Source organism: Nuphar pumila, chromosome 11 (assembly GCF_984573655.1).
Source record: "Nuphar pumila chromosome 11, dmNupPumi1.hap1.1, whole genome shotgun sequence".
Classification (NCBI taxonomy): domain Eukaryota; kingdom Viridiplantae; phylum Streptophyta; class Magnoliopsida; order Nymphaeales; family Nymphaeaceae; genus Nuphar; species Nuphar pumila.
Genome location: NC_143259.1, coordinates 101,496,445 through 101,522,499, shown reverse-complemented (window position 1 = coordinate 101,522,499; position 26,055 = coordinate 101,496,445). Strand labels below are relative to the sequence as shown.

General features: G+C 36.1%; 1 protein-coding gene across 1 annotated transcript; it reads left to right on the top strand.

Annotated features, from left to right (window-relative positions):
- Nucleotides 1-1,190: 1,190 nt before the first annotated feature.
- LOC149822625 (putative UDP-arabinose 4-epimerase 2) lies at nt 1,191-25,692 on the top strand. Its single transcript, XM_089981175.1, has 11 exons — nt 1,191-1,631; nt 2,571-2,733; nt 3,151-3,275; nt 3,520-3,633; nt 3,752-3,859; nt 3,952-4,043; nt 6,803-6,944; nt 7,080-7,174; nt 20,320-20,449; nt 21,525-21,669; nt 25,182-25,692. Exons 2-11 carry the CDS (start codon nt 2,670-2,672, stop codon nt 25,424-25,426), a joined length of 1,260 nt encoding a protein of 419 aa, XP_089837301.1. The 5' UTR covers nt 1,191-1,631; nt 2,571-2,669; the 3' UTR covers nt 25,427-25,692.
- The last annotated feature ends 363 nt before the right edge of the window (nt 25,693-26,055 follow it).

Genomic DNA, 26,055 nt, shown 5'->3' with positions numbered 1-26,055 from the left:
TGGCATAATTGCATAGTTGTATGCATTTAATATGCATAATTGTATGCATGAAATACGTGTGAGCATGATTGCATTCTTAAATGAGATATATGTTTAACTGTTTACTTAAATTGATATGTGAGCGTAAGTTTATGTTTGAATGACGTGTGCGCATAATTATATGCATGAATACATGTACATATGTTTATACACTTGAATTTATGTATACTTACATATAATGAGATGTGTAAGTTGTATACTTTGCTTACACATCGATGTTTGGGTAAGATTGTATGCTTAAGCATGTATAAATATATGCATGTATTGTATGTTTGATATATGCACATAAGTGTGCATGAATAAATTGTTTGTTGAGACTTACTAAAGGTCCGTAGAATTACGTTGAGACAAGTTATGTCTCATGCTTCATTTTTTTTTTCTTTGTGCTTCATGGAAATAGGCGGACATATGTTGAGGGATACGAGGATTGCTTTGTTGGAATGAATTGTATCATTTTGTCTTATTTTTTTGTGTTTTATGTACAAACTTTAGAATTTTATTTATAATTTAAATAATATCATTTTGTGCCATTTGAATTGTAATAGTTTGATTATAACTCTCTGACGTGCCTGAGTTTGAGGATGGTTTCAAATTGATTCGAAAAAGTTTTTCGTTGTGTTTAAAAAAAAATCTCTTAATTGAGGTGAGGCGTTACAATACTTGTCGGAGGTGAAATGGGTGGTGGTGGTTAGTGGTGAGATGGACGGTGGTAGTGAGATGTGATGAGTGAGACTTGATAGTAAATATTTCTTCACCTCAATATTTCTTCACCTCTTAGAGAAATGTTTCTTATCAAAAATGTATTTCTTAGAAAAACTTTTTGAGCAAAAAAGTCTATCGAGCTTGAAAGTATCGAAAAATAGTACATGACTTTTCTTACATCTGTCTAGCTTCAAAACGTTGCATTGACTGCTCACGAGGTCAAAACAACCTTGTGTCATCCATTACTAAAAGGGAAAAGCAATCCTTGATCCATAAGCAGGTTTCAGAAATAAGCCACTAAAAATGCATCGGGTCCCATCAGTTAGTCTCAGCAACACTCTTTCATACAACTTGCTTATAAAGGGTTGAGACTTGACGTTTCAGTTTTCACTCGTGTCATCACGTGGATATGTACACAACGACGAACCCCCACGAGCACTGGGGGGGGGGGGGGGAAAGGAAAAACAAAGAGGCACGAGGGGAGGGCGTGACTCAGTTGTTTCGTGGGAAAGGCGACGTGGGTTCACGCGAGGGAGGAGGCGTTCCGAATTCCACCAGATTCTCCTCTCCTTCTCCTTCTCCTCCTGCATCCGTCCAAGCTTTTAAGGGAAGGGCCCCTTTCTCGTTCCCCCTCCATCGTCGTCTCCGCCTTCTTCGCCTCGTCACTCTCTCTCTCTTTTTTTGAGTTTTCGACGGGCACTCCTCTATTTATTTATTGCAAGGGCGAGAGAGAGAGAGAGAGAGAGAGAGAGAGAGAGAGAGAGAGAGAGAGAGAGAGAGAGTATTCATATTCATTATTACAGTGGCGAGGCGAACTCGTAGGGATCGCTCTCTCTCTTTTTCTGGGAGCTTGATGCGCGCCATCTGAGCCCTCTTCCATCGCCCTTACGGTACGCCATTTCCTATTCTTTCAAATTTTGAAAAAAAAAACGAAGTTTTTTTCGTTGGTTTGGTAGAAAAAATCAACTCTCCCCCCCCTCTTTTTTCGGTTTCGTTTGTGTTCGCGATCGTTTGGTTCGTTTCGGAAGCTTTTGGTGATTCTGTGGGAACACACACTCTCTCTCATAATAATTTCTGATTCTTCGGTTCGATTTCATTTATGATTGATTTGGATCTTTTTTTGTTGTTTCTATTCTATTGAGTCCTGCTTGCTTCAAATATCCTTTTTTTCTCAAATTCTTGAATTTTTACATTTGTTAATCTTCGAATCCGGTTTTTAAATCTTTCTTGCTATTTGGAAAGACTTTTTTGTTTAATGCTTTTAGGTTCCAACGTCCTGTTTAAAAGGAATTTATTTTTTGATTACTCCATCGCAAACTGGCTTTCCGTTTTTCCGTGGTTTCTATCTTCAAAAAGTTTTGAGTATTTTGCTTTTCTAAATTTTTTTTTGCATGATCTTTGAATGTCTTCGTTTTTCTTTTTCTTTTGTCTTTTTGAGAAGATTTCATCAATAAATTTTGAAGAAATCCCTTGCGTCTTTAACATCATTAATGCTTAAGTTTGTTGATTTTTGAATTTGATCGTGGATTTTGTTATGGAGGTCAAAGTTTCTTGAATTTTGGAAAAACTCTTTCTAGTCGAGGATTTCCTAAGCTGATTGAAATTTCTTCATTTTTTTTAGGAAAAAAAAAACAGATCATCTCATTTCGGGATTTTATGATTTTTTTTTATTTACCCCCTCCCTTTTTCCATTTTTCTCTTTTGCTGTCGTCTCAGAAGTAAGATCCGTCTTTTGTAAATGCTTCACGCCTGATGCTCTTTCTCTGTTTTTGAGTTTTTACTGGCGATGACTTTTCCCTCTTATGGAATTTGATCTGATTGTGGCTTAGTGCGGTTGATTGGATTCTTGGAAGGTCGAAGCATGCGGTGAAAATTGGTGTCTAGGAGCTCGATTGAGATTTTTTACGATTGAAGGAGTTCAAATTCACATGCTTCCTTCCAGCAGGATTCGAGGGCAGCCGAGGGCTACCACATCCTTTTGGACCTTTTCAGGTGCATTCCTTCTCTTTTTCCCTTCTTTCCTATTGCTTGGCTTTGGAATCAATTTGGTTTGCCTTTTGTTATTTTCTTTTGTAGTCTTCAAAATGCCTCTTTCTTTTTAAATTAGCTCAGTATTGATTAAAAGTTGGTCATCGGCTTCAGTATTCATTTATTTATGTCTTCATTGGATTGCTATTTCTGTTACGTGTTCTAAACGATTGTCATTCTTATGAAGTATCTTTTTAGCATAATTGTGTTTATTTCTATGATGTTTATGGATTTATAATTTGATCTTGTAAGCCTTTAGAGGCTCTTGTTTTGTATTTCTGCATATTTCATTACAGAATCCTGAGGTAAATTCCAGCAGGACAGTGATTGAGGATATGCTTGGAGTTTTTATAACAGATATTTATTCTATTTGGCATGCAGGAATGGAATATGGTGATTCGAGAAGAAAACCTCATCTTTGTGGCAAGGTTATTTTGGCTGCTGTCCTTACAGCTCTCTGTATTCTTATTCTGAAGCAGTCATCTGGCTATGGTTGCTCTACTCTGGTAATCCTTCAATTAATTTGAGTCAGCTTATTATTTCAGTGAAGTTGGTTAAGATTTTGGATTGGTGTCTTGTTTTCCATATTCAATTTATCAAGAATTTGATGAATATTCACACACATGTATACTTTCATGCATGTGTGTGCCCATTCACACATGCCATATTCGATTTCCCATTTTCTCTGCCTCTTAAAAATTGATACAAGATTCTTGTTCCTTTTGGTTTTTTGTTTTGCTCTTTTTCTAGTTCTCTTCGCATGAGGATGGTGTTACTCATGTCTTAGTGACTGGAGGTGCTGGCTACATAGGTTCGCATGCTGCACTTCGACTTCTAAAGGACAAATATCGTGTGACCATTGTGGTATATTGTTGTTAACCTTTCTTTTAAAGTAAACACAGTTGCAGTTTGTAATGTTATCACAGCTAACTCTTCCTCGGTATTATGGAAAGCGTCTGATGTTTTCACATATATATGACAGGACAATCTTTCTAGGGGAAACCTTGGTGCTGTTAAGGTCCTGAAAGAGCAATTCCCAGAGCCTGGAAGGCTTCAGTTTATTTATGCTGATCTGGGAGATGGAAAAGCTGTATCCTAAATATATCGCATGAATTGATCAGTTTAAGTGGAAAGTTGAAACATTATTCTTTCTTCATGGTTTTATTCTTTAACTCAACAAAGGTGAGGAAAATATTCTCTGAAAATGTGTTTGATGCTGTGATGCATTTTGCTGCTGTTGCATATGTGGGTGAGAGCACGCTTGATCCTCTTAGGTATGTTTTATCTGTATTTTCGATCCTTTTTGCATTTAAGTCATTGTTACTTTAAATTCTGCTAACAGGATAGCATGTTTGTAGGGGGGGTGGCGGGGGGATTTGATGATCTGTCATCTTATTTGGTGCGGTTATCAGGCTTTGGGTGGGGTCATGTAGACTGTCTGAGCATACTATTTTCAAAAACTTATGCAGTGTTCATTTGGATAGAAGGCATATGAGGGTGCCTCTGGGGAAAGTTATTAGCAAAATTGACTTGGTAACACATCAGTATCTTTTTTTTGGACTATAGCAAGCTTAACACAAAAACTAAAAAAGGCCAGCACAATTAAAGAAAGGTAAAAAGAGCATCACAAAGACTATGAGAAAGGATGCAAGATTTTTTAAATGAGTCAAAGCCACAGGTCTGAATTCTGCGTTTGTTGGCTTGGCCTACACACATGTTTTCTATAATTTTTTGCTGAAAACAATTTGGAACTCCTTTTCCAAGCCTGCTTTTACCTTCTCTCTCTATTTTTTTGTTTCTTTTTGCATACATTTCTCTCCACAATGGTGGATATGTTCCTAAGTCCAGAAATGATTTATCGACATATTTCCTCAGGTTGAACCAACTTTGCAACAAATTTAGTATTTTAAGTTTGTAGTGACAATGCATCTGAAAATCAGAGCTTACAATGTTATAATGTTATTAAACATGTATATTTTATTAAATAGTCACAATCTATTCAACAGACAATTTGAAAGGATATAGGGATAATGACTCTATCTAGTTATATAAAGACCAGAATGGTACATTGGACATGCATTTTGGTACATATTTTTCTTTTAATGTAATTAAGGATTTTAGGATGACTGCAATTTCATATGCTATTGGTTGTTTTACTGTTGATTGAAATGTAAAGCAGATTGGGTTTCCAGTGCTGTTCATCATAAGCTCATAAATATGGGATATTTTGGTTAAGACAACTATGTTTTCGAGTTGGTATGATGTGCTATATGGGAAATACTGGATTTTGTTGCTAGACTTGTGACCAGTGTTGTTAAAAACGTGCCTCGAGGAAAGCCGTATGATTCTTTGCCTCGAGGTGCATGCATAGAGTGCAATATAGGGTGAGGCATGCGCCTCAAGGCACACTTTTGCCCAGAGGCATGCCTCAAGCTTGAGGCGCATGCCTCACACATAAGTGGCTGGTCAAAGCCTATTTGACCTTTTTTTTCTTCTCTGCCCTTTCGTTTTCTTCTTCATTTTTCCTTTTTTTCCGACCCTTCTTTTTTTCTTTTCCTTCTTTCTTTTTTTCTTCTCCTTATCTTATGCACACGCTCTTCCTTCTTTGTTTTTTTTTTTTTTCTATTTATTTTGTTTCATCCAATTAATTGAATTTGATTCTACCTAAATCCAAACCAAATATCAACCAGTATCTGGGTTCTCTATTCTAAGCATTTCTACTTATTAGTGAAATTTATCTTTGATTTGTTTCTTAGTTTTTTTATTTAATTCTTTAACAGGAAAATGATATATTTGGTTGTCCATGGTTTCTATAAATAGGTACTAAAATAAGTTGTGTTGGGTTACTATTAGTTATTCTCTTGTTCTTTGGTTAAATGATAATTGTCAGATCATTCAAATTATTTCATTTTAATTATTGCTTAAATTCAGTTTGTAATCCATTTTATATTTTCAAATTGTTATTCATTATTGTTTCATAAGTAATGCATTGTTTATTTTTATTTTTATTTTTTAACACATTTTAAAAAAAATATTTTGTGAAGCTTATGCTTTACGCCTCGCTTCATGGGCGGTTCTTGTACCTCATACGCCTCAATGCTTTTCACAACATTGCTTGTGACTATTGCTTGTTTAGTGGGGATATGATATTTTGGCGTATTTGATGTGTTTTAGTTCCAATAATGCTACTAAAGCAAGAAAATATAAGAACCTAGATTTTTTTAAGAAGTTCCTTGAAAATCATGATTATTCAGTAAGTGTCTTGGATGCTAAAGTACATGAATGCGCTATGTAATACTTATTTCAAAGTGAGATCAAGTTGAGAATTGGTACTGTACAAACCATAACTTGATGTCACATTCTGGTCATGAGATTCACATATGAGCCTGCCAGGTGTAAAGGGACTTGGAGACATACAGAATTTCCACCTGACATTTAGTGAGGTTGTTTTCTCATGTTTAGGCATGTTCTTTGTTCTGTATGTTGAGAGCAAGACCTGGTTCTGACTTTTGACAAATGAGATACGGTAACCTTGTTGTGTCTTTTGTGGCATCAGCCTATGAAACTACAAGTTGCATCTGCTTTAGATTGTTCTTCTTTTCTTGAACCAAAGTCTGATTTAGTTTAAGCACCTTGTGGGAACTTCCTTCAAAAAAAAAAAGAGCAAAAAAGCTGCCCTGTAAGCATAGTTTTGTCATTTATAACAAGGAATGTCTTGTTATTCTAGGATGATTATATTACAGCTGGACCCTTGTTTGACACTTCTGATCTGATCTTTATGGTTTTCTTGAGGCCATTTTAACACAATAAGAACATTTTGTATCTCTTAATCCTGAAACATCTGCTTTTTGCTCTTAACAAAGCATTTGACCTTGTATTTCTCTTGCTTATTTGGAGGTGCGGGGAATAATTAATGCTTCTTGATGATTCTTGAATGATGGAATTCCAATAATCTATGCTATTTCAATTATGGAATCACTGTTTCTTTTTTATATTGGATGAAGTAATTCTAACAGCATTTACTCGTGTTCAGGTATTATCACAATATCACATCAAACACATTGGTAGTACTTGAGGCTATGGAAGCATATGGTGTAAAGACACTGATTTATTCTAGCACTTGTGCAACTTATGGTCAGCCTGTTAAAATGCCGATAACAGAGGATACTCCCCAGGTAAGCATGAGCACTTTTGTCAGCAAGATGGGCCCTTTTTTCTGTTACTGCTAATGGTTACATTGACCCTTGAGAAATAAAAAGAAAGAACAGTTGCATATTTGCAGCAGTTAATATTTGGCTTCCTGAATCCAGGCTCCCATCAACCCATATGGTAAAGCCAAGAAGATGGCAGAAGATATCATCTTAGACTTCTCCAAGAAATCAGACATGGCTGTCATGATATTGAGGTTTGTTGTGTTAGGCATGCATTAAGCACATTCACTTGGGTTGGTTCTGTCCTCTCTCATTTGTACCTAAACTCAATTCTTTGTTGGGAAATGTCATCACTGCATACCTTAGTAGGACATCCTGAATGCTCCAATTTGTACCTAAACTTGTTCATTGTTGAGAAGATCATTTGCCATGCCTGAAAACCTGCGATGTATGAAGCCCGCCTGCTTGTTAGATCTTTATTTCAAAATCTATAGATTCAAGTATTCATCTAGAGATCAGAAAGATTTCAAGGTAGAGTTTGAAGGTGCTTTAATTTATTTGGGGATGAGAAGATATTTTGATGGTGTGATCATTGCAAAATTTTTCTTCTTCTACCTTTTTAGGGAGAAAAGAGAAAATTTCTTGCAAGGTCTCACTTGACCTTTGGAAAAAGATTTTGAAAATTTACTCGCCTTCGTTTTGAAATTTTGTGGGAAAATGGAGAGACGGGATTCGCTCGTCGGTACGAGGTTCAACCGTTCATGATGCCTTTACCAGGGGTAATCGAACCAAGGATCGAATTCATGCCTTTGCTTTGCCCAAATTTATCTAAGTAATTACTCTAAGTCCTAAATGCACATTGAATCATGTTTGCGCTATGATTTTGAACTTGAAAACATGCATGCTCTTGAGAAAGTCATTTTGATTTGAAAAATACTTAGAAGCATTTTAAGAAATGAATCTCTAAGTGATTTTTCGACACTTGGTTTGAAAGATTAATTGAAGATAAATTTGAAATGATTTCAAAAATCATTTAGATCTTGAAATTGATTTGAAAGTGACAACAAAAACTTTGAAATTCGAACTTGAAAGAGTTAAAATCACAAATGAAATTGGAAATCGAGTTCCGGAGTTGGAATGAAAAATTGAAATTTGAAACTTGGAAATCGAATTCTGAAATTGAATTCAAAATTTAAAGTTGCAATTGAAAATCAGAAATTAGAATTGAATTTAGAAGTTAAAAGATTGAACTTTAAACTTAAAGTTGAAGAAGTGAAGTTTGAAATTGAAAATGTAATTGAATTGAGAGACTTTAATTTGAAAATTAGGAATTGAAATTGCATGAAATTGAGAATGAAATTAGTAAAAGATAACTTTGAAATGAAAACTATTTTTGAAAAATTATTTCAAAATTCACTTAGAAATTCAGAAAATAACTTGAATGATTTGAAAGATAATGATGCAATTTTATCTTAAATGATGAATGCATTGAAAAGATTTGAAAATTTGGAATTGAAAAGCATATTTAATCCTTTAATAGAATTGAAATAAGATTGAAGATATAATACATTTCTGACTATGGTAATAAAATGTATTATATAATAATCATATTTAAATTCACTTGAAGGATAAAATATATTTTGGTGCCTTTATAGAGTTTAAAATGAAATTAACTCTCAATATATCCTGACCAAGGTTGTTAAATGCGATGAGGCGAAGCGAGGCGTTGAGCCTGCGCTTTGCCTCTGAGGCGTATGCCTCAGGTACTGAGGCGTATGCCTCTCACAACTGGTATGGAAGTGAAGCGGTGGGAGGGGAGGCAGTAGGAGAAGGACCACGCGCCCAGCTGGTACGGAAGCGAGGGGGGGGGCGTCCGAAACCAGCTATGCCGGTCGTCCGGTGGTCGGAAAAGACTGAGCAGCCAACGACGAAGTTCGCCACCAGGGGCTTCCCCGGCAGCGACAGCGTATCGGAGAGGAGGCCGCCGCTGGTGATGCCAGAGCTGGACAGGAGGATGTACGGGGACAGGGAGCGGCGGAGGAGCAGTTGGCCGCCACGTGCCGGTGGATCCACCGCCACGTGCCGGTGGATCCACCGCCACTGGACAGGAGGATGTACGGGGACAGGGAGCGGCGGAGGAGCAGTTGGCCGGCACGTGGCGGTGGATCCACCGGCACGTGGCGGTGGATCCACCGGCACGTGGGGTTAGCACAGCCGACGAATCGGGCGGAGGAGGAAGACTTGGGGATGAAGGAGGGGATTCCGGAGGTTGATGAGGGGCAATTTGTGTATCACAGCAACGCCTCAGTACCTTGAGCGTGCGCCTCGCCTCTGAGGCGTACGCTTCAGGTACTGAGGCGTACGCCTCTCACAACACTGATCCTGACTATGGCCATTGATATATGTTTTGAATTAATTTTAAATTAAACTCTGATAAAGGAAGAAAATATTTAGAAAGACATGATGATTTTTTTAAAGAGATCCAGTGTGGACCTAATGTTATTCCATAAAAGATGAAAACCCTAAGTTTTGTTCACATTTTGACTATAGTCATAAATGCAAATCGTCAACTTAGGATTTAATCACCTTTTATTAGAATGGTGCTTGTGTCATTCGTGTTTCACCATAGTGTTATTGAAAATGAAAATAGAAATGTAACATATTGATTATGAAAATGGAAAGTTAAACTACATGCTTATTCATTTAAAGCTAAGCATAAAGTAAACTTCTCATTAATTGATTTATTACAACCTTTGAATTGATACAACGATTAAAAAGAAATAACAAAACAGAAAATCCTGCAAAATGAGCAAACTTGTTAGAAATAAGTGTAGGCTTTTATGGATTTTTTACTTCAATTATTGAAAAATTGAAAAATACATCCAAAATTAGCCTTTTATGCCTCAGAAATAAAGAAAATCAAATAAAATAAAAGTGAATGATGTATGACTTTGCAAAACTTTTGAAAATGGTGCTTTGGAGTTTTAAATTTTCGAAATTGGGGTTTTAAAACATATAAATACATTTTAAAGCTTGAATTCAAAGTGAATTTAACCTTGAAATTGAGATTTTCATGAAAATATGTTGAAAGTGATTGAAATAAAGGCAAATAAACTCCAAAGTTTGTTTGAAATGAAGTTAAGGCATTCTAACTTGATAAAATTCATTTTTAATTTATGAAATATACGAATCATGTTTGAAAATTGAATTTAAGAGTGATAAAATGCCCAATTTAACTTCATTTTAACAAAGCAATGTTTTTTTTTTATAAAATTGGTTTTGAAAGATGCAATGAATGAATGGTCAATGACCTTAGAAATTTCTAAAAATGATATGCAGATGCCTAACAACCTTATGAATGTTATAGAATAGAAAATCCTAAGCAATTATGCGAGGAAAACTCGAATTTGGATTCTCTTATCCAGATAAGACAGGATTTTGCAGAATCAGGATTTTGCAGGTGAACCTGTCAGAGCATTCTGAGCAGATGGAAGCCTTAAACAACTCAGTTTTAGCTCAAAATGAATACATAGATTCACAACACAGCAAGGAAGCATTTCCTTTTTACAGAATATCAAAATCATTCCTGAAACTAGAGTAATGATCAAAACATCAGAGCATTAATTTCAGAAACAGGAAATTGGATTTTACCAGACAGGTTTCAGTAAACTGGATGTTACAGAGGCTAAACTGACCCGATTTCTCCCAAATTTGAGGGAAAAGATGCTTAACTCAATTAAGAAGCTAACCCAATTAACAGAATTGAAAAATAGGTTTTGGTTTGAAAATGGCGACTTCGAGAAGTCATTGTTTCTAAACAGGAAGTGAACTTGTTACAGAATTTAAAGTTCTGTAACCAGTCTAGGTTTTTAACAGGTTTGAGATATCAAATGAGCATAGAAAGTTATGAAATTTTTCAAATGTAAACTAGACACGTAGAGGAAGAAAACCCTTTTTACGGATTTGGAAAATGATCTCTCATTGGGGAGATATGACTCTTACAAAATGAACTAAAAACATGTGTCACTCAAATAAGGCAGACTGATAGGGGTTTGGATTTTGATCTAAATGGGGCATGAAATGACCATAGAAATCGCTGAAAATTTACAGGAATAAACTAAACTTCATAACAAAGATATCACTTTTTACGGATTTAAAATCCGATCTCTGGTTAGGGAGATATGCCCCCCGACAAATTGGTTCTAATTCGGGTAGCGATTTACAACGATTTATTACTGAACAACACCACAAATTGCTGCAGTGTTTTGCAAAAAAACACTACAAATCGCTATAGTGAGGTCCAACAACACTATAAATCGCTATGGGTCTCGTTGGAGACCCGAAAACCAAGGTTTTAAAACCCGTGACTCGGAACTCGACTCGTCCTTTATTGACTCGTGACTCGATGGGTCAACTCGGTGACTCGTACCGGGTTTTGTTAACTTTTGATTTTAAAAGAAAAACAATATATAATTTGTCTGAAACCATGTTTTTGAGTAAACATAGTCTCCAAATGTCTGTAAGAATATAAAAACAACTGCAAAGAGCTATAAAGGTTTACTTGAATAATTGAATTTGATATCTATACAAGCACTTTGACTAATTCATGACTTGAATTAGAGGATTTGGTCACCATGAGTTCAGTTTGCTACTACCTAAGGTTCCTAAAATGGCCAATCATATATGCTAGCTTGTTTTAAAAGTTTTAATTCCCTCTCTAACAAATCCATAAATGTAAAACAGGGATATATGTGCATATTGAAAGTTTACAGAATGCCCAATATCAACATAAATAAGCAATTTTCTCTTGTATAAAACTATGCAGGAAATATATTAATGGCACAACTATAAAAAGACTACTAATATTTGAATATGTACAATGCTTGTTCACATAACAAATGGATGATGAAACCTAAATGTGACTTCCCATAGGCAGAGTTGACCCGCCATATATAGTGAGAATCATTTCTTTAAAATATTTTGCTAGAATAAGTTGATAACACAGGGTGAACAGTAGTTCGAACAACATGACGATTTTATTCTATGGATTTAAATGATTTTTTATCTTTAAATGATTTTTATTTTCTTTTTTATACAAAATCTGGGGGTAACCCTTGTTAAAATACATGTACTTATATATTTCAAAACTGTAATTTGAAACTCAAAAAACAAATTTCAAACATCCCAAAACTCGCCCGAGTCAGGCTGAGTCAAGCCCGAGTTTTGGCAAACCGAGTTTGCCTTGCCGGGTTGACTCGCTGGAGGGGCGAGCCGAGCCGAGTCAACGAGTTGACTCGGCGAGTTTTAAAACACTGCCGAAAACACTACAAATCGTAGTTAAAAGATCGAACAACACTACAAATCGTTGTAGGATGACCGAACAACACTACAAATCGCTGTGGGGCTCGTTGGAGACCCGGAAACACTACAAATCGTAGTTAAAAGATCGGGCAACACTACAAATCGTTGTGGGGCTCGTTGGAGACCCGAAAACACTACAAATCGTAGTAGGGACTCATTGGAGACCCGAAAATCGTAACAACGATTTTGCTGAAGAATATTGCCAATCATATGGCGATTTATTGAAGGTGGACAACAACAGTTATGGCATGGGGGCCAAAATCAGAACATATACAAAATCATGATACAGGGTTCTGGTATTTAATCAAAATAAAATAGCAATTGACCATAGAAAATTCTGAAAATTTACAGGGATGAACTAGACATATAAACAAAGAGAATCCGTTTTACAGAATTGGAAAATAATCTCCCATCGGGGGGATATAATTATGACAAAATGGATCAAAATTTGAGCCGTTAAAATGATGCAGGGTGATAGAGTTGTGATTTTCGACCCAAAACAGATATAAAAACACCATAGAAATTGTTGAAATTTGGTATGAACAAACTAGATTCAATTTCAAAGACACCCATTTTTACGGATCGGAAAGATCATCTCTGGTTAGGGAGAAATCGCTCCGGCAAGTCGGCTCTAATTCTGCTAAAATCCTGACGGTGCAAAATAATAAGTTCTGGATCTTGATTTTTAAATTGGGTCAAACAAACTCAGAATGATCTGAATTTTGGTGGAAAGCATGAAGACAAATGCATGAAGTTGCAGTAAAAAATTCAGATCGAAATGAGCTCTGATTACATACAAATCGATAGATCTAAAATGCACCAGGATTGAAAGTACAATCTAGAAAGCAACTGAACATGATGAAAGTAAACTGCACATGCGTAGATGTTCAAACATGAGATCTAATGCCTTAAAACATGAATGAATGCATGGATGATGAAAAATTAAGATAGAAAATGCATTAAAAGAAAACCAAAATGGCTGAGGCACAAATCTAACTTGTTGTAGCCCATTTGAAAGAAGGATTTGATCTAAAAAGATCAAATCACTTCAATTCTTTTGGCTCAATCAAAATATGTTAAACAGAGATTAAAATGCAGCAAATAGGAAGATGAAAACTCAGATTCTAATCCATTAACCATGTTATGACAAGAAATTTTAAGGGAATAGAAGATGAATACTCACCTTGGCTGAAGGGGTCTGAAAGAAAGGGCTGGAAACTGTGAATAATCCTTGCAAACAATCAAGTTTTCAAATAACTTGATACTTCAAATACTCAAGACACAAAATAAATGCACAGTGTTTATAAGCTTTCACAACAAAAGAAGTGCAATAAATGCACAGTGTTTATAAGCTTTACACCACAAAAGAAGTGCAATAAATGCACAGTTACTTCAATGGGCTCACATAGCCCTTATTTATAAGCACTTAAAGAGACGTTGGGCTATTCCCAACAGTCAGTGGCTGACTCTTGTACACAGTCAGCCACTAACTGTGTACAGAAATATTACAAAAAAGAGCAAAAATAAGAAATGAAAAATTACAAAAATAAGAAAAAAATAAAAAAAGGAATTACAATCATATTCAAAAACATGAATATGCGTAAAAATATAGAAATGACAAAAATACCCCTACAACTAAAGAAATATATTATATATATAAGTAGATGGATACATGTACATATGTATATGTATCTTCTTATATATATATATAAAATATATATAAAAAATACATTGTCTTATGAATTACAATTTAACACCCCCCTCAAACTTAGGGCAAGATGACCGAAAGTTTGTCAAGGAGGAAATTGAATCACGGAGCACACAAAGCTTTGGTGAAGAAATCTGCCAACTGATATTCTGAAGTTACATATGGAAGATCTATAACTCCTTTCAGATACGCTTCTCGAACATAGTGACAGTCCATCTCAATGTGTTTAGTCCGCTCATGAAAAGTATGATTTTTTGCAATGTAAATTGCACTCTTGTTATCACAGCATAGCTTGGTGGGCCCTTCTATTGAGATTCTAGTGTCTTCTAATAGCTGATGAATCCATACAATTTCCATGGTAGTCATCGCCATGGCACGATATTCAGCTTCTGTTGAGAATAGAGACATTTTTTGTTGCTTCTTACATCTCCATGAAATCAGCGAGTCTCCTAAAAACACACAAAAACCAGTGGTGGAGTGACGGTTATTTGGGTCACCTCCCAATCAGAGTCAGTATAAGCAATTAATTTTAATTCAAAAGAAAAGGATAAAAATACTCCCTTGTTCAATGTGCCCTTTATGTATCTCACAATCCGCAAGATGGCACTCATGTGAACTGATGTTGGTGCATGTTGGAACTGACTTGCAGTATGAACTGCATGAGAGATATCTGGCTTATTAATAGTGTTCTTTAGGTATCTTACGACACGTAAGATAGCACCCATGTGAACAGAAGTTGGTGCATGTTGAAACTGACTTGCAGTATGCACCGCATGTGAGATATCTGGTCTGGTGATACTTAGGTACATCAACGATCCTACGAGTTGCCTGTAGGGAGTAGGATCGGAGAGAGGAACACCATCATCAATCTTCATTTTAGCTCCTACTATAGCAGGAGTTTCACAAATTTTATCATCTGTAATACCTGACCTGTCAATAATCTCAGAGGCAAGCTTAGTTTGAGATAAAAAATACCCTCTATGAGAGTATGCTACTTCAATACCCAAAAAATAAGTTAAAAATCACAAATCAGACATTTCAAACCTATCCTTCAAAATTGATTTTATGCTTTTAACCCCTTTAGAATCACTTCCGGTTATAAGCATATCATCCACATATAAGAGCAGAATGACAATCTCTGCATTGGTTTTTCTAACAAATAAGGCAGTGTCAGTGAAACAGGAAGAAAAATCATTTTCTAACATTACGGAGTTAAATCTATCATACCAAGCCTTGGGGGCTTGTTTTAAACCATAAAGTGCTTTTTGAAGGCGAAACACTTTCCCTTTGGGAGTCTTCATTCCTGGTGGAGCATCCATATATACTTCTTCATTCAGATCACCATTTAGGAAGGCGTTTTTAACATCTATTTGATAGATGTTCTATTTGTTGATTGAGGCAACGGTAATTAGACATCGGACAATGACCATTCGAGTCACAGGGGCAAAAGTTTCTTCATAGTCAATCCCGTATTCTTGACTATATCCCTTTGCAACTAATCGAGCCTTATATCTCTCAAGAGATCCATCGCTCTTAGTTTTTACCTTAAATACCCATCTACACCCTATTGCTTTCTTACCCATAGGAAGATCTTGAAACTCCCAAGTATTTGCCCTGTTGAGAGCTGAAAGCTCATATTTCATTGCTTTCAGTCATTCATCATTCTTTTTGGCTTCTTCGAATTTTCGGGGTTCTATATAGGAATGAATGGCGCTAAGGCAGACTCTATGTTTAGGAGTAAACGAATCATATGAAATAAACCTAGAAGGCATCTTTCTACTTCTCTCAGTTCTTCGTAGGTTTTCATCATTTGTTGAATTGGACCCACTAGGTTCACTGAATTTTTCAATTGCACTCCTAAAATTGTTTCTATCTCTATGGGTATATGTTATAGGATCTCTCAATGCTCCTTCATTTCTATATTGAGAGATAGGTGGATGGAAAGAGTCATCTTCTTTATCATTGACGTCATTATGAATAAAATTGTCATCACTATCATCATCATATGCTAACATTTCAAATAAAAAAGAGTAATCCATGTTTTCTTCAAAGGGTTCACTCCTTTCAAAACCATTAACATTTTCCAGAAAACTCACATTTTTGGAAACATATAGCTTGTCATTCTTAATATCATAACAACGAAACCCTTTTTGGGTTTCGGAATATCCAAGAAAAGCACAGGCAATAAGTTTTGGTGAAAGCTTGTCGTTCTTGTCAGTAAGAACGAAGCATTTACAACCGAAAATTCTCAACCGACTATAGTCGGGTTCTTTGGTATACAATTTTTCAAAAGGCGAGATATTGTTCAAGTTTTTAGAAGGTAGCCGATTTATCAGATAAACAGATGCTAAATCCGCTTCAGCCTAAAAACCTTTTGGGATGTTTTGAGAAACAAGTAATGTTCGAGTTGTCTCTATTATATGTCTATGCTTTCTTTCGGCTAATCCATTTTGTTGAGGGGTTTTCGGACAAGATCTTTGGTGAAGAATACCATGACTTTCAAGATAATTTTTTAATTCAGTTGAAAGGTATTTTCCACCAGAGTCAGTTCTAAAAATTTTTAGTTTCCCATTAAATTGTTTTTTAATCATCATATGATAGGTTTTAAAAATCGAGAAAACTTCATATTTGTGTTTAAGAAAATAAATCCAACAATATCTCGTGTAGTCGTCAACAAAAATGACATAATATGCAAAGCTTCCTTTTGATAGGACGGGTGCCGGTCCCCATACATCTGAATGGATAATTTCAAAAGGTCTTGTTATAAACATAGATCTTTGACAAAAATGTAATTTTTTCATTTTCCCAAGAATACAGTCGTTACAAGTGAAATCACTTTTACATAGACTTTTAACAAAAGGTAAATGAGAAATTTTTGCAATATTTGGATGTCCAAGTCTCTTGTGCCACACATTAATATCCTTTTGTTGGACAACATTACAAAACAGGTTCTTTGGAATTTGAAGGGAATCGACATAGTATAGATCACCCTTCCTAGAGCCTTCCCCAATCAATCTCCCGGACCGGCGATCCTGTATCCAACATTTGTTAGATGAAAACTTTATATCACACCCATGATCCGAGAGTTGAGAAACGGAAAGCAAATTCAAGTTTAATTTGGGTATAAATCTAATTTTTGGAATAAAGAACCCTTGTTTTTCAAAATTTCCTATTCCTTTTACTTAAAGAGATGTTTCATCCACGGTTGAAACAAAAGATGGAGAGGGATTTTTTGAGTATTCGGAAAAAGAAGTAAAACCTGGGGTCATGTGAAAAGAAGCACCTGAATCTAAAAGCCAAAAGGTCTTACCGGGAGGAGAAGAGGTTGACATGGCGGCTCCGGACATAGCCCATTTTAAAAGAGGTTTAAGTGCATCCACGATTTGTTGCAATAAGAGAGCTCCATTTGAAGATGACGAGCACTCTTCCTTTTGAGGTTGGGATGTAGTAGCCATGGCAAGTAACTTTTTCCACTTTGGGCAAATAGGCTTGATATGCCCCGGTTCCTTACAAAAATGGCATAAAAGCTTGCTATAATCCTTCTTCCCTCCTTGACCACTTGAGTTTTGATTCTTGAAGTGGGGAGGCTTGTAGGTCCTTAAGTTGCTCATCGGTCTTGAGATGATATTAACTCCTTCATTTTCTTCATTAGTGGAAGGTGTAGCTATAACACTTGGGTTGTTCTATCTTATACCCATACGAGTCTCTTTCCCACTTAGTTTAGTAATTACATCTTCAAAAGAAGGGGAAGTGAAGGCGGATAAAAGAGAAGACCGGATTTGTTCGAATTCAAGCCTAAGCCCATTCAAAAAATTAAAAAATCTATCTTCTTCCAATTGTTTATGATGAAGCTCTATGGCTTCTCCACTCCACTTGGGTTCGAGCATAGCAAGCTCATCCCAAATAGAAGAAAGTTCGGCAAAATACTCCCTTATAGTCATCTCTCCTTGATGAAGAGTTAGCGCCCTCTTTTGGAGGTAATATTTATGAGATAAGTCCCTAGAGGTGTACATCTTCTCAAGGTACCCCCATGCTTGAGAAGCCTTCTTAAACTTGATAATATTGGCGTTAATTCTTGTTTCTACGGATGAGAAAATCCATGAGAGGATTTTAAAATTCCTCATCTCCCATTCTTCATGCTTTTTGGTGTAGTCTTCAAGAGCCTTGGCTCTTTCTTCGCCTTCAAGGATTTTTATTTCTCCTTTCTCCATCAAGGTTATCTTTGGCTCCGGTTCAAGAATCGAGCCTTGGATATAGCCCTAAAGCCCTTTCCCTTTAATATGAGCCTCCATGTTTCCGGCCCAAACGTGATAGTTGGTCCCATTGAGTTTGAAGCCGAGAGAAAAATGAGTCTTTTTCGCCCATTAGAGAGGAGAGATGATGAAAAAGAATACGTACCACAAAGGATTTTTAGACCTTTCTTGATAGAAGAGTCTTCTAAAATATTAGATGAACAAGAGGATCCACTCCAATCACCAAAAAATCGAAAGCACGCTTTTCGAGGCACTCGAAAAAGTGAGAATCTACACGATCTTTCTTTCTCCAACCTTGCTCTGATACCATGTGAATAATCCTTGCAAACAATCAAGTTTTCAAATAACTTGATACTTCAAATACTCAAGACACAAAATAAATGCACAGTGTTTATAAGCTTTCACAACAAAAGAAGTGCAATAAATGCACAGTGTTTATAAGCTTTACACCACAAAAGAAGTGCAATAAATGCACAGTGTTTATAAGCTTAAGGAGACAACTCGTAAAAAACATACTTCAATGGGCTCACATAGCCCTTATTTATAAGCACTTAAAGAGACGTTGGGCTATTCCCAACGGCTCTTATTAGAGACGTTGGGAATTAGCCCAACGTCTACCTTTTAAACTGTGTACAACAGTCAGCCACTGACTGTGTACAGAAATATTACAAAAAAGAGCAAAAATAAGAAATAAAAAATTACAAAAATAAGAAAAAAATAAAAAAGAGGAATTACAATCATATTCAAAAACATGAATATGCGTAAAAATGTAGAAATGACAAAAATACCCCTACAACTAAAGAAATATATATTATATATATATATGTATAAGTAGATGGATACATGTACATATGTATATGTATCTTCTTATATATATATAATATATATATATATAAAATACATTGTCTTATGAATTACAATTTAACAGAAACTTCTCTAAATTTCGTAAACTCCAAGTGAAAAGGAGAGATAGAGAGAGAGAGATCTTGACTACTGACCACCGATCTCTGATTGCCTTCCTTTCTTCTTCCTTTCTTTCTCTTCTTATTCTTCTTTTTCCTTCTTTTCCTGCTTATTTTTTGCTTCTTTTCCTCCTTTCCTCCTCCTTTTCTTCTTCTTTTTCTGGAGGGTCTAAGGTTGAGGCAGCAATGGGCTCGTATAGGGTTGACGATTTTTCTTTAAAAAATGAATTTTAATAGGTTTAAAAATCTACAATAAAATATGAATAAAAAGGAGGATTTTGAAAATAACGGATTTTAATTGGATCCGAGATCCAATTTGATTTTTGACTCCAAATTGAGTTAAAACCGGATCCAGATTGAATTTTAAGAAATTTTGCAAAAGTATTGAATCAAGAATTATTTTTGAATTGGGGATAAAAATTGGATTTGGAAACTGGATCTGGATCTGCTTTGATATTTCAAAATCCAAATTGAACTATGAACCGGATTCATGGTATTTTTAAAAGATTTTTGCAAAATGATGGATTTGAATTTCAAATTTAAGAATTTAAAATTAGAGCAAAAATTGAATTTTGAAAAGAATCTGGATCCGAGGTTTTGAATAAAAATCAGATTTGGATTTGGATCTCGATTACAGATCAAAATGAGGGAAATTAGTTCAAATTGAGTTTGAACCTTGGGAATGAATTTATAAAAATGAAAAATTCAGGCTTATGATGGAATTCGGATTTGGATATTGGATCAAACTTGGAAACAGATCTTAGATATTAGATCAAAACTTAAGAAATGAAGTTGGATCTCAGATATCAGATGAGCTCGAGATCATGAATTGATTCAAATATACTCCTGAATGAATCAGGAATTCAAAAGGGGGTGTCCGAAATGGACTTAAAAAAAATTTGGGGTGTTTACAGATGGGTTTTCTTTTTGATGCCTATACTAGTATTTACAATTCTGTATTGTAGTTTGCAAATAGCATTGTATTTGGTCCAATATCATTCCATTTTCTTTTCCTGTAATACTTGCATCTCTGTGGGTTTTAATAGACTGAAAGTGCTTTATGTTACCATCCACCATCTGCACAATGCTAATTGCCTATCAATTCACATCCTCAGATACTTTAACGTAATTGGATCCGACCCAGAAGGAAGACTAGGAGAGGCACCGAGGCCAGAGCTGCGGGAGCATGGTCGCATATCTGGTGCATGTTTTGATGCTGCTTTAGGAAATATTCCTCATCTCAAGGTATTCTTTTCCAGCGAAACTCATGCTTCCATTGTGTTCTATTCAACCTTCCTCTTGGGGTGTCAACCATCACAGATGGTCAAACATTGTTGATGCTCATTATAATTCTTGATGAACCATTGCTTTTCAATTAATTACTATCCTCTGCAACCTTCCACAAGTATGCAGGTTACCTTGATCCAAAAAATCTCATGAATATTTCTGCTTCTAAGTACTGCTATGATCTCTGAGTGGAGCAGCATAATTTTCAAAATACAGCACTTGAGTAAGAATTAAAATATGAACGGATGTTCTAGATACTAGAAACAATGTAATGTCTGAAGGCACTAAATCACTATGTTGTCGCTCCTCAAAATATGCCCCAAGTGGTGGTTAATTTGATTCTTTGATGGCCGATATGCCATAGCTTCTTCTCGGTTTCATATAACCAGGTTCAAGTTCTGTCAATGTCCTGACCCTGATCTGCCTGGATCTCTAGTGAACTTCAAAATTCGAAACTATCAATGAATCAGCCTGCCATAATTAATCTAAACCATTTAAAGTAGCATTAGTACAGCTGTGAACTGTTTTTGCCTTTTATCACTTGAAGTATTGCCTTCATATCTTGACAGACTAAACAGACAGGAAACATATATGGCATCTTCCTTGGTGGTTCCTCTTTCTAAATCTCTCTTTCCAATCTTCTCAAATTTAAATTCTTCTATTAAGAAATAAAAAATACCTTCTATCAGTTGTTGATTTTTGACAACTGTTTGACAGGATTTCAGAAGAATGATTTATTAAACATGTAACTTGGAGAAGAAAAACAATTTCTGCCAAGCAAAAAATGTAATTTTCTTTTTGTTCACTGAATAAACATAAACAATTATTGATGCAAATTTGACATTTCATACCATGGAACCTGTTGAACATTCACTCGGAAAGCCATTCTTCACACAATGATATCGATTACACTTCTTGTAGCACTGTTAAGAGTAATTTTATTGGATCCATTAGATGTCCATCGCTTCTTGAGTTAAGAGGCAGTGGCATTTTCAAATGGTACTCAATTGAGATATTTCCATGCACTGTCCAGGTTACAGGAACGGACTATCATACTGAAGATGGTACTTGTATAAGAGACTACATCGATGTAACTGATCTGGTTGATGCACATGTTAAAGCACTTGCTAAAGCAAGATCTGGGAAAGTTGGCATCTACAATGTTGGTACTGGAAAAGGTATTATGCCATTCAAGAACCTCTTGTTGCATTCTTCTTCTCCCATTAGTTGATGGATGCATACACATGCACATGGACCATTTGCATTTAAGTTTGTTGTCTTACCACTAAAGTGTTAAAAAGTTCCTGTTCTGGCCTCTGCTAGCATGGAGGCTTAGAAAATCAGTTCCTGCTTTGTGTATACAACAACAAACAACAACAACTACGCCTTCATCCCAAAACAATTGGGGTCGGCAATATGAACCAAAAAAGAAAATCATTCTGGGTCTTCCACATGAATCCTTCTCCTCCAATCATTTCTATCCAATGTCATGTCCTCGGTGAGGTTCAAAGCATTCATATCCTTTCCTATCACCTCCATCCATGTCTTCCTAGGCCTACCCCGACCTCTTTTAACTAATATATTTTCCCATTTCTCCATCCTTCTAACTGGAGCATCATTAGGCCTTCGCCGAATATGTCCAAACCACCGTAAACGATTCTCTCTCATCTTATTTTCAATGGGTGCAACGCCTACCTTCTTATGTATTTCCTCGTTCTGAATCTTATCTTTTATTGTAGTTCCACACATCCATCTCAGCATACGCATCTCAGCTACACTCATTTTTTGAATATGATGTCTCTTGACAGCCCAACATTCCGTACCATATAGTAAAGCGGGCCTAATAGTCGTCCTATAAAACTTTCCCTTCAACCGCAATGGCATTCTATGATCGCACAATACTCCAGTTGCACTTTTCCATTTCATCCACCCAACATTTATCCTATGATTTACATCTCCATCAATTTCTTCATACTTTTGAATGATAGATCCCAAATATTTGAAACAATCATCCACCGGTATTTTTTGCTCACCAAGCTTCACTACACTCCCATCACTACTTCATTGCTTACTAAACCGACACTCCATGTATTCTGTCTTACTCTTTCTCAACTTAAAACCTCTTGCTTCCAATGTCTGTCTCCATAATTCTAACTTAGCATTAACCCCAGCTCTAGACTCATCAATCAAAACAATATCATCAGCAAACAACATGCACCACAACACATTTTCTTGAATTGATCTCGTAAGTTCATCCATCACTATAGCAAATAGGAAAGGGCTTAAAGCAGATCCTTGATGTAACCCAACCGTTATAGGAAAATTGGTTGTCACCCCTCCACAAGTGCGGACATTGGTTACTACTCCTTCATACATATCCTTAATTATACTAATGTACTTGAGAGAAACACTTTTCTTCATCATTGTCCATCAGAGAACGTCCATAGGTATTTTATCGTATGCCTTCTCCAAATCAATAAAAACCATATGCAAATCTTTGTTCCTCTCTTTATTTCTCTCAATAAGTTGTCTAAGAAGATGTATAGCTTCCATAGTTGATCTTCCAGGCATAAAACCAAATTGATTCTCCGATATCATGACAATCTTCCTCAACCTAGACTCAATCACCCTCTCCCAAAGTTTCATAGTATGACTCATGAGTTTTATACCACGATAGTTTGTGCAATCTTGTATATCACCCTTATTCTTATATAGAGGCACTAAAGTACTCTTCCTCCACTTATTAGGCATCTTATTTGTCCGCCAAATCTTGTTAAAAAGATTTGTCAACCATTTTAAACCTTTCTCTCCCAAGCATTTCCAAGCCTCGATAGGTATACCATCTGGGCCAACTGCCCTTCTTGATTTCATTTTCTTCAAAGCCTCTGCAATTTCTTTCTTTTGAATTTTGCACATGAAGTCACGATTCATCTCATGAAAAGGAATGGACAAGTCTTCAAGATCTTGAGCATGACTTTCATTAAATAGCTTATCAAAATAATCTTTCCATCTCTCCTTAATCTCCTCATCTTTGACTAAAACCCTTTGCGTTTCATTTTTGATACATCTAACCATACCCAGATCCGTCGATTTCCTATCTCTCATCTTTGCAAGCCTATAAATATCATTCTCGCCCTCTTTGGTATCCAACTTGTCATAAACCTCCTTATATACCTTATCCCTCGCGTTCCGAACTACTTTTTTAGCTTCCTTCTTTGCTATCATATACTTCTTCAAATTCTCATTATCACGACTCTTACTTAGATTTCTATAACACTCTCTTTTAACCTTAATAGCTAATTTGACATCCTCATTCCACCACGATGTATCCTTACCTAGCGGTGCACCAATACATCCTTAGCCACCTTTCTCATGCCACCCGCTATCTTATTCCACATTGATTCTGAACCCTCCTCGAGACACCAATCAGCTTCCTTAACTACCTTCTCTACAAACATTCCTTGTTTAGCTCCTTTCAGTGCCCACCACTTAATTCTAGGATCTATCCTATGTCTATCCCTTTTGTGGCATTTTCTAATTCTAAGATCTAAAATTAAGACTCTATGTTGTGTAGCTACACTTTCTCCCGGTATAACCTTACAATCGATGCAACAACCCCTATCTCTCTTTCTAAGTAGGAAAAAATCTATCTGACTCGTATTAACCCCACTTTTAAATGTTACTAGGTGAGACTCTCTCTTCCTAAACCAAGTGTTTGCTAAGATCATATCATAGGACACACCAAAATCTAAAATCATTTCTCCACTTTCGTTTCTTTCTCCTATACCATAGCCTTCATGAATACTCTCAAATCCATCCCTATTAATGCCTACATGCCCATTAAGGTCACCGCCGATGCAAAGCCTTTCTCCATAAGATATCCCTTGTACTACTCCATCTAAATCTTCCCAAAATTGACGCTTAATGGAATCATCTAAACCTACTTGAAGTGCATAAACACTAATAATATTAATAATCTCCGAACCTAATACTAATTTAATAAGTAAAATCCTATCACCCTTCCTACGAACCTCAACTACATTATCTATAAACTCACGACTCATACCAATCCCTACTCCATTCCTATTCCTATTTATTCCTGTATACCAAATCTTATATTCCCAAGGTTCTATCACTTTTGCTTTCTCACCTACCCATTTGGTCTCTTGTAAACATAAAATATCAATCTTTTTCCTACACATAACATCTACTAACTCTACCAACTTACCAGTTAAAGATCCTATGTTCCAAGTGGCTAACCTAATTTTATGGTCTTGGACTAACTTCTTTACCCCCACCCGTCCAACAAAGTGAGGGAACCCTTGTCTATTTGACACCACACCCGGGCGCCGGTGTGACGCGTCACTTCCGGGCGACGACCTAGCAACCCTTGCCCATTTATCACTGCCTCCGGGCCTATATAGTACAGCACGTCGCTCAGTAGGGAACGCCCCAACAAAATTCTCATATTGGTTCATATTCATAGGGTATGACTAAGTTTTTATGCTGGCTGTCACAGGCCTACCGCAACCCTCCTCCTTTATCCGGGCTTGGGACCGGCAGTGGATAACTAAACAGTTATACACAAGCGGAGTTACAAAATGAATACATGTAAAATCATACGCTGAAAGATGCCTGTTTAAACTTTTAGGGATGATAGCAGTTTCTAATCATCTTCAATGCTATACAGGTAGATCTGTCAAGGAATTTGTAGAAGCATGCAAGAAAGCAACTGGTGTTGATGTTGCTGTCAAATATCTAGATCGCAGGCCTGGTGATTATGCAGAAGTGTACAGCGATCCTTTGAAGATCAAACGTGAACTGAACTGGTCTGCAAAACATACCGAACTTGAAGAGAGTCTGAGAGTAGCATGGAATTGGCAGAAGTCACATCCAAACGGTTATGGATCACGGACTATGGCAACGGATTCTTGATAAACCAAATATTGATTGAAAGCAGGTGCTGTCACGTGGATCTCTCTCATTCGTTGATGCCTTCATTTTTTCCATGGTCTTGGTCACCATCGTTATAATCATTGTTCTTAGTATAGCTGGAATGTAGTAAAAAGGGAGGGTTGATTTTGAGGGATCAGAGCATTTTGATAATGTAGTGGAGGCGATCATAGAAGGCATTTGTTTATTATTTTGATGTGTAACAGCAAATTCAATAAAAGCTCAAAGAAGAAAGTGATCACGAGTATCATTTCTATTTTATACATCTCTCTCTATATATATACATATAGAGAGAGAGAGAGTTATTAGAATATGACAACTAAAAATATGGGCATTTCCAACACTTTTTTGGCAAATGCAACCATGTGGATGTGCTTGGCATGGTGAATTTGCTAAGAATCTACCATTGGATCATGTATTTTTTTATGAAAAAATGTGATTTTTGAATGCTTGAATATTTATCTAGATTATTAGCCATTGATTTTAAAGCTTTAAAAAAACTTGTTTATGCATCAAAATGGGATGATTCAAGAGCGGGTTCTTATAAAATCAAGCATGTAAAATTCAAGAGAAAAGAACACAAAAATCATGAAAAGTATAGTTCACACATT